Here is a 16,582-nt window from a genome sequence, read left to right as displayed (position 1 = left end):
CTCATTTTGCTCAATAGTCTTGATAGGTACTCCATTACCAAAATAAACAATAGGGGTGGTATGGGATTCCCCTATCTTAATCCTCTCTTTCCTTCAAAATAGCCATAGCCCTCTTCATTTATCTTTATAGAAAAAACTTGTTTTAGTCACACGAATCATTACCATATTGACAAAGGATTCTGGAAAGTCATATCCCCTTAAAGCTTCTTCAATAAATTTCTACTTGACCATGTCATAAGCCTTCCTCAAGTCTATTTTCATTAGGGATCGAGGTATTGTCTTTTTGTTATAGTGTCTCAACAAGTCATGACAGAGTAGCACATTGTGGATTAGTGATCTCCCTTCCACAAAGGCTGTTTGTGAGCTATTTACCAGACTAGAAAGTACTACTTTCAACCTCAAACAAAGCACCTTTGATATACACCTGTACAACACATTACAATATGAGATCGGTCTATATTGACTGGCCAATTCTGGTACTTTCACCTTTGGAATTAAAGATATCATAGTAGAGTTTATTTGTTTAAGCAATTTACCATTTTCCAAGAATTGAAGTATTTCTCTTGTGATATCCTCACCAATCAAACTCCAAGCTTCTCTAAAAATCCCGCTGCAATAGCCATCAGGTCCCAAAATTTTGTTGATTTCTATTTTGAACATGGCATATTTGACCTCTACCTCTGTATATGTCTTTATCAACTCCATCTATTGTGTCACGGTGATCTGAGGTCCATTCATCAAGATATTATCAACTTCTCTAACTCTATTTATTGCTTCCTTTCCTAGCATGCTTTGATAGTATTCCATTATTATTTGTTCTACCTTGTTAGGATCGGTGTAAAGAATTCCATGCGCATCCTTGATTTGTGTGATAGCTTGTTGTATCCTTCTCTTCTTAATAATGGAATAGAAGTCTTTAGTGTTGTCATCTCCCAGTTGTATCTAATTTGCTTTACTTCTCTGCTATAAGAAAATTTTTCATATATAATATGATCTCCTGAACCTCTGATTTTTTTCCTTTTCTTCCTGTTATAGGCTAGAATTGTTTGGATCAGTGCGTAGCCTATTTAGCACTTGTATTAATACAGCTCCATCCTCCTCAACTTCAACTAAAATATTACTACAATAGATTTTATTTAGTTGCTCCAATCCCTTCTTCAACAATTTTAATTTCTTCACTACCTGAAGCATTTTACATCCATATATGGGAGTTAACTAGACTTCCTTAACAATCTCCAGGAACTGTGGGTACTTTGCCCATAAATTGTGGTATTTGAATGCTCCTTTCTGTATGTTATTTCTGCCTTTTTTTGTAATCGTCAAGGGGCAATGATCACTTATTCCTTCCATTAGAAATTGCACCTTTATCACTGGTATAGTGTCCAGTCATTCATTAAACAAATGCCCAGTCCAACTTGGAATAAATCTTGTTGCTTCCATGCTTGCCATTCCATGTATACCTGCTGCCACTATATGGAAGTTCTATCAATTCACAAGTAGTCACACAATTTTTATTTCCAAAATTTCTCCTAGGCTTACTGGTTCCCACCAATTCTTTCCTCAGCCTCAAGCACAGAGTTAAAATCTCCAATTACTAGCCATGGTGTATTAATTATACCATTTAGATCACCTAAATGACTCCATAAGCCCCTTCTTTCTGCTTCTGTATTGAAAGCGTACACAATTGTCAACTGAAAACTAGCTCTACAACACTGGTAACACTCTGTCTAGTGCTTGTTATTACTTTGACTTTATAGTAATCAGGTCTTCTAACCATATAGAGTTCCTATGTATGATTGACACATGATTTATATCAGTGCAATATAAATCAATTTTTACTGTTTTAACTTGTGAAGTGTTATTTAAGCAAGATGTTTAAAAAAATGAAGTGAAATAATTTAGATGACTATTCTTATGATTAAACTGTTAAATGTGTTTTCAAAAAATGTGCGAAAAATTCAAAAGACAAATACTACTACTTATATATATTCAATCTGTAATAGGTATTATACATGATTGACACAGATGATATACAATTTATTTAGGTATTGTAGAAGAAAAATTACACTCCCTCAACTCATAGGAGTTGATTAGTGCACATCACCAAAGAATGTACCTAAAATGAATGAAACACCATAATGCACAGATTTATATATTTAGAGTACGAGTGAAATTAAAATTAGATAATTTCAACCTAAAGAAGACATAAGCATTATTCTATAAATTGAAGCGTTGTATTTGAAGTAAAATAATATCATTGCAGCAGAGGCTATTATATTGCTATGAAAAGAATAGTCTTTTTTCAAGAAAAAAATGAGAAAGATAAAAGTATTCTTGCAGCAGGATCCTATTAGATTCTTGTTGGAGCATTTTCACATGTTCTTTGATTGTGTCCTGTTTTTCCGCACTGCTCACATGAAATTTGTTGCTTAAAGTAGTTCATAATACCCTTTTCTCGATTGTTATTTTTTATCTACCTGACCTTAATTTTCAGATTGGTGGCAGTACTATATTAGCTGATATCTTTGGTGGAATGTGTCAAGCTGTTTCATCAGGAAGTGGTATAATTGGAAGTTCATATGCTTTCAAGAAATTTTTTTGTGTAATATGGAGCACAATATCTTTGTAAGTTCATATGCGTGTAAGTTAGCACCGCCATAGCATGTGGACAAGGTATGCCATCTACTTGAAATTGTAGGCAGGGGCATTTTTTCGCGCATGCAAACAATAGTGTGTTTTCTAGTTTCATAAATCACTACATAAGAATAGTGAGTAGAACCTATCACCTGCAATGTACAAATGTATTATTAAATAGTGTGGCACATTAGATTATGTAAGCGTCTGTGAAGTAGAAATAAGAAGTTATGCCTTCATTTTATCTAACAGAATGAGATTTGCCCTCATTATTATATTATATTTGTTTTTCAATTCTATAAATGTTGCTTCTGAATGCTGTCTATGTTCATTATTCCATCTCATAACCAAATTCATCATGAATTGTAGGAATTTTTTAATTGGCAGGTCTCTTGCATCTTTATTTGATGAATTTAAGGACTTTCCTATGCTTGAAGTCATGAATATCGACCTGTTAACATAGGAATGAGCTATGGACCATTTTTCATAGCCTATATCAAACAGATACTTTTTCATCCTATTATCGATTTTCTTTATGTCTTTCATAAGTCGATCAAAGTCTGCCTTTATGTATGTTCTGTCCATTGTATAGAAGATCCCTTTTAATTGTTTTTTATTCTTCTTAAACCTACCCTTGATGTTGTTCCATAGATGGTAGATGCATATACAGTGAGCCAAAATTGGATATACAATTGCAACACCTTTTAATATGATATCATCCCTATCAAATACTACGCCCATGCCTTCTTTTTCACCAAAAACAATGTTAAACATGCAAAAAAATTATTTTCATGAAGCGTCATTTTTAGAATCAACAACAACATATGTTGTATACAGAAAGTTTCTATCAGTGCACGCCATTATATACATAATTTTGTCTAAAAAAAATTCATAAAACTCACCTGATGCATCCAGCGCACTAGCAGACAACATTGTCCCCTTGTATGCAGATTTCAGAAAAATTTCATCAGCAACAATGGTAGGCATACAATATCTGTAACCCCTAATTGATGTATTCAACGCGATAAAAGAATATAAAAAATAATTGTCCTCCGTTTTGTGTAGCCTTGTGAACGATCCTGGGTTTATTGTGTTTATCATGTATAGGTAAGCTGACAATTTAGCATAAGATTCACACTGGGAACCTCTGACCAGTTCAAGTGCTTTTTCTTTGGATCTATATGCTTTTTTGTAGTTCATCCTAATTCCATACAAGTTTCTCATTTTATCTGTGATCTTTGCTGGAGTGTATGTTGACTTTAGATTTAAATAGTTATGTTTCACCATTTTAGCAATGGTTAATGAAATACCATGCCATTATGAAAGCATTTTGTCCGCAATTGGATAGGTGTGATCATCGACAAATTTTTCCACCATGAAAACTTCTGAATTTTATTAACTTGAAGATTTAAAAGTCCAATTGCATCATTGATTGATACACTTATAGTACCTAGATACATTTATATACAATAATGGTACATTTATATAATATGGGTATACAGTAGATACACAGTTCATATGTAGTACTTTACATACAGTAAATATACAGGTCCTACAGAGTAGTTACATAGTAGGTATACAGTTCATGTGCAGTACTTTATATGTAGTATTTATACAAGTCTCATATAGTAGTTACACAATAGGTACACAGTTCATATGCAATACTTTATATGCAGCATATATACAGGTCCCATACGATAGTTACACAGTAGGTACACAATTTATATGCAGTATATATATAGGTCCTATACAGTAGTTACACAATTATATGTAGTTTTTAAGCAAGTTTATACCTATATTCCAACAAAATATAAATCTTATACATTGTTGATACAGGTTATATAAAGTAGTTATATAGCTTATTCCTTGATGATGATGATCTTTTCACCTTAAATTGGAATCTCTCACGGATTGCATAATATTTTATCACACTTGATATTATTTTTTTATCCCAGTACAATTACCTTTCTTCAACATCTCTATGAAGTGGATCCTTTATTATAGATTCGGGCTCTTCTTTCATTTCTTCCACAGAAAAATTATCTTCAATTGTATAATCAGAAATAGGTATCGGATGAACTTGAATAGCAGTCAGAGATGTTTCGATCAAATTTTCAATCAAGGATTCTCCATTTTCAAATGTGTTTTGTAGTGTTATACACAATAGAAATTCATTTATATCCAAAAAAAATTTCTTCATCTCCATATAAAGTCTAACACTCATATCATTGTAAATTGTCATAGATCCACTCTTTACAATGTATTTTATCATCATTAAACTAGAATTTCACTGTAGATTCAACTGCTTATACAGTTCATCAACAAAATATTCATACCTGCAATCCAAATTCAAAAGTACTCCATTGATTGTAAATTTTTCAAACTGCACCTCACTTAACCACTCTCCTCCCTATTGTAGCATAATTGAAACTAAAACTAAACTTGAAGTCATAATTTCGTATCAATTTCAACTAATTGATGGAGTATTTTTATAGATTTATATACAATTTATGAAAGTATTTAAGGTAATGTGTTGTATCTGAAATAGGAATTGTGAGGTTATATTGGAAAGGAAATCTTAAGATAAAATTGGAGAAGGAAAGTGTGAGTTTTAATCGAAAAGGAAAGATATTTATCAGGCCGAATTTTGTGGCTTTTTTACCGTGTTTACAATATGGTTAGAAGATGGAATTAGTTTAACGACTATTAAGAGGGAATTAAAATCAGGGGCTATTTTTGCGGAATTAGTTTTATGCGAGGGGCTATTTTTGTCCTTCTCCTTTTTTGTAATTACTTTATTAGGGTGGATATTTGTGTAAATATGATAAGTTAAAGTGTATATTTATGTTATTTTTTGAAAAAAAAAAAGAAGACATAAATTAGGAAGAAGAATATCAGTCAATAATAAATTCCATGCATACAGATTAGTTGACTATTTTCCTCAGGCTCGTTAATAAATTTATTAAAAATTTTGAAATTACAAAGAGAATTAACCGTAATAATCTAGGATGTGTGAATGAAAAAATGGAGGAGTATATGTGTGTTGAGTGAAAATGTCTGTATGTATTCTGAGTGTGTGAGAATATGTGAGAGTATATGCATTAAAAAATTTGAGGTGAATCTGCTATAGGGTTGGAAAAATGTAACGGGGTGTGTTGGACACGGGGATTGGGGTGAGGTAAAGATGAGGTGTTCATTTAGTTGGATGTGGTGGTTATTTTGCTATTCTTACTGGACAAGGAAGGTGGTTATTGTTGTTTTTTTGTGGGGAAATTATCATACGGGAGGATGCATGATATAGATATAGATAAATAGAGGGAAAGAGTGTTTAGTATTGAAAGACAAAGTTCCTTTCCCTCTCCTCATTCATTTCTTCAACACATGAGTGAGACGTTTCCACAAGCGGATGTGGAACAAGTTAAGCAACTTTGGCAGCAAATGGTGGGTAACCGTCAAGATTTTACCCGCGGTGTCTCGCATTAGAGTTGGAGTTGGTGTCTTGCAATTTGTTGTACGCCTCACAGTTAATTGCTAGACTTATATGTGAGTATAACGGCAGGGGCGTCTCAATAAAATTAATGGCCTAAAGCCGAGTTTTAATTAGAGGTATACATACAAAAAATACTACTATAATTATAATTTAGAGTTGTCTTATTTGTTCTTGCATAGTAATTGTTTTGGTGTAGTATTTTTAAAAACATATAACCTTTAACTTCTAGTTAATAAGATATTAGTCATTTGCTTGCAATGCATTAACTTGGATGTTGTTGTTAAGATTTTATTTATTAATATAAAGTTTGAATTGTTTAGTTCAAAGTTCTGAAATATTTATTCTAAAAATGAGATAGCATTTTCTCCCTTTTTTTTTAGATAATTTTTTAAAATATATTTCATAATCTTCATTATTATTTCAAGTGAATTTGAAATCATATAGTTTACTATTAAAATTTGTGAGGCCTCAAAATTTTAGGGACTTATAAGCTCCTTATTAGAAGCCAATCCAATCCAAACACGACCATCTACTAAATTAACTTCACGATCACTTATGATTAACATTTATGCAGATTTGAGACAAGGAAATTAAATTCACGATGACAAATTTCTGGTCCAAAACTAAATCATTAAGTAAACAAATGTACATTTAGCTTAAAAGACAAATTGCTCATTTATTTATATATAAATAGTCCGGCGAACAAAGTCTTTTGCATTAGCAAAATTCTGGGGAAAAAAAATAGAAAAAAAATATACATTTCCGTTGCCGGGACTACAACATTTTCTATATACAGTAAAATAGTATCCAAGGTTATAGTAAGGGGTCGTTTGATGTGAGGTATTTGTTATTATAGTCCCATAATAAAATGTAGAATTAATTTATCGCATGTTTGGTTTGAGGTATTAATTAGTCAAGGGATTATTTATCCCACTACTTATGTCTTAGTGATGAAATAAGTTATCACATATATATGATCGCATAACTACTTCTGAGATAACTTGTTCCTGTCTTAGTGATGAAATAAGTTATCACATATATATGATGGCATAACTAATTCTGGGATAACTTGTTCCCATCCAAACGACCCCTAAAACTACTATCAACAAATCAAAAAGGTCAAATTTCTTCATGTACTATTCTCCATTACACTTTGGATCTGTAATATTTTCCCAACTATTAGGAAAAAAAGACATAGGGTGTGTTTGGTTTGAAGGAAAACAGAAATGTTTTTTAGTTTTCTCATATTTGATGGCTTAAAGATTTTGGAAAATCCAAATGAACTTATCTTCCTTAAATATAAGGAAAATGACTTCTCTTCAAAAGGTAAGAAAAATATTTTTCAAAACTCTCTTTCAACTTACTCTTAAGTTGAAATATTCATACAACTCTCAAAATCACCAACCTCAACTCCAACCCCCAATCCCCTACCCCACCCCACCCCCTACCACCCCATCCAAAAAATAATTTAACTTACTTAAAAAAAATTCAAACGTTTTTCTTTCCCTTCGCTGCCCCACCCCACCCGTACCAAAATCCCCCCTTTCTTCCCCCTTCCAAAAAAAAATAAATTTTTCTTACCCCATCCTTACTCTCCTACCCCGACCCCCACTCTTATTACCTATCTTGACAACCTCAACCCCCACCTACCAACCCTCCCCTTCCCCCCAAAAAGTTTATTTTTTTTAATTTATTTTCTTAAAAAAAAAAAATTCAAAATTTTTTTCTTATCCCACCCTTCTTATCCTATTCGTTCTCATTGTTTTTGTTAAATATTAACAGATACTTTTAGAAAATATATACTTACCCAATTTGCATAGCGAACACAAAAATATACGAAAGAAATAACTTATTTTCCTAGAAAACGTTTTTCCTCCTTCGTATCGAACACACCCTAAAAAAAAGTATTTTTCAGTGTCAAAAATTATTTTTCTAAAATATATTTTTACTTTTAGCTAAACACTAAAATGTATTTTCTGAAAAGTATTTTTTTCATTTACCAACCAAACACTAGAAAAGATTTTTCGAAAAATATTTTTCCATCCACCAACCAAACATAAGAAAACAAGTAAGAAACCAACTTATTTTACAGAAAAAAAAATTCTAGGATAATGTTTTCCATGAAAAATATTTTCTTTCATACCTAACACACCCGTAATGACTCTTACCATTAACAAAGATCTCACCTGAGAGTAATTAATTTTTAAGTCATAATCAAAAGTTGAAGGATAACTTAGGATCATTTTTCTCGAAGATTTGCATATATGAAATTCATCCATTTCGTGTTATAGCTTTGCTAATAGGAAGGGAAAAATTGAAAGCCTTAAATTATAAGGAAGGATAGAATTAATTCGTTTTAAATAGTAAAAGAGCAAATTTAGTCATTTTCCCGATTTAGAAGACCTTTTGCATGTATAAGCCTTAAAGTAAAAGTCTAATGACAAGAAGATCATGAACTATCATGATTCATGATGAGAGTTAGGTACTTAGGTCCCTGCTTAGTTATATACTTATGTGAGTATTATTTGTAATTATTCCACTATAATACTAGATTTTCATGATGGCACTCAGTGTTTATACAAATCAAATAATTTAGTATTGATAGTTAAAAATCCAAATGGTAATATATATCACTTTAGTTTAATGTAGCGGCTGCAAAAATACAAAACCTCGTTATTACAAATTATGACATAGGCTCGATCAATTGAATATGTCTAGGCTCGCTCGAAAAAAAATAAAATATGACAATTATTTTGAGACCATAGGAAAGTATTTGTTGTACAGTATCCAATCGACAAAATGAACCACTATTGACAATAAGAATAATAGACATTAATTGATAAATATATTTGAAACAAACCATATCAAAATACTTCAAACTCTAAATTATATATACATATAAAAGGAATTAACGTCTGCACGCAACTCACCCTCTCCTAATCTTTGTGAAATTATACCACGTACTCCCTCCGTTTTATTTTAACTGCCCTTTTTCTAAAAATATTTATTTTAATATAGTTGTTCCTTTGAAGAAAACAAGAGAATTTTACTATGTTCTTCCAATAATATCCTTGTCATTAAATGACTAAACAAGTTATATATATTCAAATTTATATTTTCAAAACATAATTAATAATGTTAATTTGGTAAAATATACCCTAATAAATAATTTTCTTAATGGGTGTGTCAATTCTATAGAGATCAACTAATACGAAACGGAGGAAGTACTTTAACGTTGAAGAATCGTTAGATTGAGCATTTGCTGCTGGATTCATTTTTGACATCGAAAAATACGTCTCATAAATCTAGATAATCATGAAAATTCACATTGACTAACTATAAATATGAGGAAATAAAATACAGCAACACACAAATAACCAATAGATAGCAAGAAAACGATATCATCCTTTAAAGGAATCCCTCGACCACAAAAAAGAGAGATCATCAACAAGATAATCCCAACCATTGCATACAAGAAGCCAATGAACAGAAGACAATCAGCATCACCACTGTTATTATTATCACTTGGATTGAAAACACAACATGGAATTGCAACCTCCTCTTCCATGAGAGTACCAACTCTTATAACCGAGTCCAATCCAGAACTTGAATTTTATGAATTGACGAATACTGATGTCTATTTTTTTATTTTTTTTTTGTGTTATTTGGATTCTATATAAGTATATTTAACTCAGAAAGGTTTCTTGATGTAAAAGGACACAATATAATCTACTATAGTCCTTAATTAAGGGGAAGTTATTTTCGTTATCTCCGATTTCCTGTTTCACCCTTAATTGTCAATTTGAACTAGTAAGAGTTAGGTCATGGTCTGAGTGAGATAATATTTCTCTTCTTCTATGTATACATATTATTGTCGTGACGAAATCTCTGATATATATGTACAAAAAGAAAGAAATTGAGAAGCCCTAGTCCTAGTTGAATTAAGCACGACTATTCAGAGGAAAAAGGAATTGGGTTGGGGACTTGAGGTGGGAGTAAGAAAAGGTTCTTCAACTTTTTTTAAAAAAAAATTAACAGATTTTTTAAAAAAATAATTTGGGGGCTGAGGATGGGTGTCTGGGTAGTAGCCTAGTAGGGCTACTAGGGTAGGCGTGGGGTGGACGTAAGGAAAAAAAAAATTAAATGTTTCTTAAAAAAGAATAGTGTAGATCCGACACAGGTAGTAGGCTACTAGGGTAGGGGTGGGGTGGACGCAAGGAAAAAAAAAATTAAATTTTTCTTAAAAAAGAATTGGAAGAAGGCAGGGGGGGTGGGGTTAGGGGTTTTGGGGGTTGAGGTAGGGGTAGGGGTAGGGGTTGGGTAAAGAAAAGAAATTGATCAAATGAAGGGGACGGGTGGTATTTTGAGAGTGATATGAAATATTGCAACTGATTAATTTTAATTTCTTATTTTAAAGGAATTTATTTTTGTTAAGAAAATATATTTCAAAACTTTTCATCAAACAAATGATATATACTTAGATCATCAACTTCACACCCTTAAAGTAAAAGGCTAACTAGAAGGAAGATCATCAACTATCATGACTCATGATGAGAATTAGGTACTTAGGTCCCTGCTTAGTTATATACTTATGTTTGTGCCATTTGTAATTATTCCACTATAATACTAAATTTTCATGATCGCACTCACCATTTACACAAATCAAGTTAAAAATCCAAATGATAATAATTTAGTAGTCACAAATTATGATATAGTTTCGACTTTCGATCACTTGGATCGAACCAAACGGATACCCCTCTAAAGTTTAGTGGAGGTCATCAACCTAGGCTATTAGCCTTCATGATTAAGTGACAGTTTGTATATAAAACTTAGGGCTCTTTTGCTACAGGCAATAACGGAATGAACTTTAAAATGAGTTTATCTCATATTTGATTGGGATAAAATGTATGAGATAATTCATCCTGAGATTAGTTATCCCGTGATCATATTATTTTTATCTCATACTATAAATGAGATAATTAATTTTGGAATAACTTATTTCCGGAGAAACGACCCCAAAGTGTTTGCAATCATTAATACAAATATGGAACGGAGTAAAGACTTATCTTGGTGACAAATGGATTTTCCACCTATGATTTATATGAAATAATCAAAGCAATAATAAATGAATAAGGACATGAAAACAATCCATTTGCTTTTATACTTTAGTAATAAATAAGTAGCTAGTGACTGGGTCAATACAATTTGCCCTTTGTGCATTTGCTTCATCATTTATCTGATTGATTAATTATTGTTGCTTCAGAGACACCAATTCTTTAATACCAAGATTCTCTTTTTCTTTTCTTCACATGATTTGTGTAGTCCAGACTGGCTAAACACTCTTAACCAACATTCCCTTTTTAATTATTTACATTATGGCTTGCTAAATACACTTGTCAGACAGTTACAGAGACACATGGACCCAAAACTGATTAATTGAATCTCATTTTATCAAAAATTTAGATTCAGTGCTAGTGATTAATTATGATGAAGATGTCAACTAAAATAATAGCCGATTTCGATTTCGATTTATGAGGCAAAATGTGAATATATGGCCGACCCCGACTTATTTGGGATGGAAACGTGGATATGTTTTACACATGTTGGTCATTTATTCTCATCGACACAAGAAAAGCTTCCAGTACATGGCAACAAGTAAAATGCACGTCAAACACAAATATCAAAGACTCAAATTTTCAAGTTTCAACTTCAAAATTTATGGCCAAATGGGAGCTTAGATATAGACACTACAGAAATCAATGAACAAATATTCTTGTGCTAATAACTGGAAATGTGGAATCAATTGTTGATAAATAATGAACTCGATCCATAGCCACATACAATACTGCCAAATGAAAAATCAAATGAACACCATAGAACTTTACACTGATGAACTTACATGAGATGCAAATCCCTCAAAGGAGTCAGAAAAAGAGATGAAAAGGCACCCATAAAGAACTACAAGTTCCTACAAATACTGCCTTTAAACAAAGAATTGATGGTCGCAACTTGAAAGGATTATTGTACAAGAGCATGAAGCCCAGAGGAACGTGTTTCATAAGGTAGATATAAGTCACACCCTGAACATCTAAAAAACATGTAGGCGCTAGGAAGTGGCAGGCGTGGAGGAGCCTTTAGAATGGATTCCGAACCACATGCACTTATCTTTCATTGCCTCAGATTCATTAGCATATTCTTTAAATCTGTACTCTTCTAGCCTGCTGGTTGGAGGTACTTTTCCTTCACTGTAACACTGACTACACAAACTAAAATGTGATTTTATCTCCTTAAAGCGAGATCCAATGATTGGGTAGCGACAGGTTGCACAGACATGGTTACCATGACGATTCCTATCTCCCAATTCAAGCTTCAGCAAAGTGGACATAATACCAAAACCCCAATCCGGATCATCAAACATTGCAGTGAATTCTGCTAAAGACACCCATGATGCGTCCATCTCTCCATGAATTTCCAGAATTTCACTTGCTCCTTGGGACGGAATGTAAATAGCTCTCAGCAGTTTGATGTACCTTTGAGCATCAGTTTTCCTTATCTGGTTGCTACCCTCATTAACAGGACGCCACAACAGCGCCTCATATGCAATGCGTTTTCTTTTCTCTGCTGATCCTCCACAGACAGGAGCAAGAACGGCAAAAAACATGCCAAGATCTAGCCGACCTGATTCTGACTCGTCTAAAATAGAGAGAACTTTCTGGTTAATGGCTTTAACAGCTCCTATAAAAGTTTCTGGCTTCAAGAATTTAAGCAATCTACGCAGAATCTCCTCCAGCGAAGCCTTGCGTATAGACTTTTCTGGTACACCACCAGAATAAGACATTGGCACATCAGTTTCATCTATTTCCTTCTTTATTTGATCAACATCACACCGATTAAGACGAGTAATCCTCTGAAAACTTCTAATATCAAGAGCAGTGGATAAATCTGCTCTCAATGTGGTTTTCTCACCCACGGTCTTAAACTTTGAGGGTTCAACAATGATAAAGGCCTCTTCCCCATTGCCACCTCCATTCCCCTTCAACTTCTTTTTCTGAAGCTGTTTCAAATGTGCTACTGCATCATGCAATTCCACTCTGTTTGTCATCTTCAGAGCTTCTTTCAAAGCCTTCTTAGCTTCCTCAGTTTCCCCGGCCCCCAATAAAGCCACAGCTTTATTGAGCTGTGCTCTCCAATGATTTGGCCAAACACTTAGTACCCTAGTGTACATCTCTGAAGCACGCTGGTATCTACCCATATCCATGTAAAGTCCTCCTAAATTGTATAAGGCATCAACATGACCAGGTTTCAAATCAATAGCTCTCTGAAACTCCTTAATTGCATTATCATCATCACCCATCCCGTGCAATGCAGAAGCAAGATCACAATGTGCATCAGCATAATCACTCTTCATATAAATAGCCTCTTCTAATGCCTTAACAGCAGCCTTGTACTCACCCACACCAAAAAGTGCACTACCCAAAAGTTTCAAAGCTCTAAAATGAGTTGGACACAAAATAGCAGCTTCTCTATAATGTTCACAGGCACTAATAACCATACCTTGGCCTTCAAGAGCAATTCCCAAATTCACATGAATCTGCGGAAGCAAATAAGCCCACTGACTGCCACCAGCTTCAGCAGCCTCCAACGCCAGCAAGAACTCCTCTTTCGACTCACTATGCCTCCCGAGCACATATAAACAATTGCCAGCCCTGAAATGTGGCCTAACATCAGCAGGTTGCAACTCACAAGCTCTCTTAAAACTCACCAATGCTTCCTTAAACAAATGTTGATCATACAAAACCCTACCAATCGCCATATGACCATCAAAAGCTTCTTCCCTTGACCTCGCACCATCAGCCCTCGACCTCAACACACCCAACTCCTTAACAAACACAGCATAATCATGTCCAGTCTCCTCCCAATTAACCCTTTTATCCGTTATCTCAGTCGAAGGCCCTAACTCCCTCGACCAACCTTCCGAATACACATCAGAATTATCATTCTTCACCTTCCCATCTTTCGTTTGCTTCGATTTAAGCCTCTTAATCAATATCTCAAGATCATCTACAAGCTTCCATGTATCATCAAACACAATGCCATGATTCGGACTAGCTGCCCAAGCTGCAGTCCTCTGTTTCTTATGTGGTTCCATCACTCTCTCATCAGCAATAGACGAAGACGACGCCTCTTCAACAGCAATAGAAGTTCCAGCATTATCCTCTACCTTCAGCTCAAGACCAAGGGCCTCAAAATCACGATCAACATCACCAGCTCCATCATCATACGTCCGTAAAAGTCCCTCATAAGTTAGTCCCTTTTCACCATCAATAAACTCACTATACGTACGAAATACCTCATCAAGAATAGCATTAATTTGCTCCTCGCTAAACTTCACCCTAGGGTTAACAGCAACAACCAACGCTGACATTTCCTCTCTATTAAGACCCCCATCACGATTAACATCAAATTGCTGAAAAATTCTCTTCACTTTCTCCGATCTGCTCCCTCTCGTAGCCATTTTCCCCCAAAACTAAAACCTCAATAAAAACACAATTAAACTATAAATCCTTAATCTTCACGAAAAAGGGTGTCCGAAAATGCAATCAAGATTCAAACTTGATGAATTTAGGGTAGAGAATTTGTGAAATTAGGGTTTTATAGTGAGAGCAATAAAAGGGGATTTTTAGGGTTAGGGTTTCATTTAAGGGAAATTGGAGAAATAGAGAAATGCGTATTGGAAAAAAGATTAGATTTTTGGTGGCAATTTTTGGATCTGGAGCAAAATAAAGAGGAAAAAGATGAAGGGGGGCAACAGAGGAAGAAGAAGAAAAGAAGACAACTGTTTTTGTTCTGTTTACATTTTTTTGCTTTTCCTTTTTCTGGTTGTGATGATGAGGAGTTGTGGTGGGGTAGAGTGACTGGAAATTGGAAAATTTCAAAGATCATAGACTTTGTATTTTTATTTTTATTTTTAATTTGTTTTGGCTAAAATAAGAAAAAGTTCCAACTGTCAAGAAAAAGAAAGAAGGTAATTTGTTAAAAGAGAAAACAAAAGGTAAAAAAAAAAAAATCCTGTACATTAAAAATTTTGTTATAAGCGGATTTGAGAAAAAGATTACATTATAAGAATTTATTGTACATAATCTTATTGTATATTTGTGTAAGAGATTATTTTTATAATTTAAATTCATAATTTTTTTATCACAAAAAATAACTTTATAATTTATTCCATGGTTATCCATGAAAAAAAAGAGTGAATTGAGATTTTTACATTTCAATTGGTAGATGAGAACATGTGAGTTAATCATGATTAGTTATAAACACAACACCTGTCTTTTGTCAATGTCATGCCTTTTTGGTTTTGGTTCGTAAAAGTATTTGCATAGGGTAGTTATATTAAATCATCAATTAGGTCAGTGAAGACATATGTCATGTATTTATTAAATTGTAAATATGTTACGTGAATAATTTTTTACCATTTTGTGTGCACATACAATCATATAAGTTGTTTTTTTCCGATTAGATGCTTCACGAATCATATTTAACTTAAAACATATTTTAAGTGTTTTCGTGTAGAGTTTGCATTTAGATTGTTCTCATGAATATACACATATTTGATGCAATAATAACAATAAATTTAGTATGATATCATAATGTGAAATTGAAAAAGGTTAAATTGTACGCAGACGAACTTATTCATATATATCTTGTGAGAATAAAGAGGTTGTTCTAATAGAACCTAAGCAAGATAGTTAAAGAAGAAATACTAACAACGACAACAATAACAAGATAATAAGATAAATGAAGTAAGAGAAACAATCAGGTAATACTAGCGATCAAAGAATAAATAAACATAAAAATAGTACGATTATTCATGATACTCGACCTCTATACTTCCTATCAAGACCATGTTATCGATAAATTGAAGCTACGTCATGTCTTCCCCAATCACCTCTTTTTAAGACTAATCACCTCTTCTTGCCCTCAGGCCACTATATCAGCTTCTCACACATCGGAACATCCATACACCTTTTTTGCACATATTCAAATCATCTAAAACTTCTTTTATGCATCTTATTAACTATAAAGACTACTCCCATATTGTTAATTAGATCTACCATTATCTTGTCCATTAATAATTGAGCATAACATTGCAAATGACAGTATAGCAAAAAAATAAGTAGGAATAATACTTGGAATTCATTTGATTAATTCAGCTTTGCTATTGAAAATGAAAGTCAAAGTAAGAAATAAATAGAGAGATAATATGTAATATTTTTCATTTGATTGATGAGTTGAAGATTGAACAAAATCCAACCTTAGAATCTTCAATCCTAAGTTTACTCACATGGCTGCCACTCATCCTATTTCTATCTTTAAAAATTTGTAGTCATTGTTGATTAAGCACTTTTCAAATTATTGGTTTAATCAAGATAATGTAACTTTTATACTATCTAACAG

General features: G+C 33.2%; 1 protein-coding gene across 1 annotated transcript; it reads right to left on the bottom strand.

The window, feature by feature from the left end:
- Positions 1–11,916: 11,916 nt before the first annotated feature.
- Positions 11,917–15,078, bottom strand: LOC107866916 (uncharacterized TPR repeat-containing protein At1g05150). The gene has a single exon (XM_016712960.2). The coding sequence runs from the start codon at positions 14,637–14,639 to the stop codon at positions 12,231–12,233; it is 2,409 nt and encodes an 802-aa protein (XP_016568446.1). The 5' UTR covers positions 14,640–15,078; the 3' UTR covers positions 11,917–12,230.
- Between the last annotated feature and the right edge of the window lie 1,504 nt (positions 15,079–16,582).

This window comes from Capsicum annuum, chromosome 4, assembly GCF_002878395.1.
Source record: "Capsicum annuum cultivar UCD-10X-F1 chromosome 4, UCD10Xv1.1, whole genome shotgun sequence".
Lineage (NCBI taxonomy): Eukaryota > Viridiplantae > Streptophyta > Magnoliopsida > Solanales > Solanaceae > Capsicum > Capsicum annuum.
This window is presented reverse-complemented; position numbering and strand designations above follow the sequence as displayed.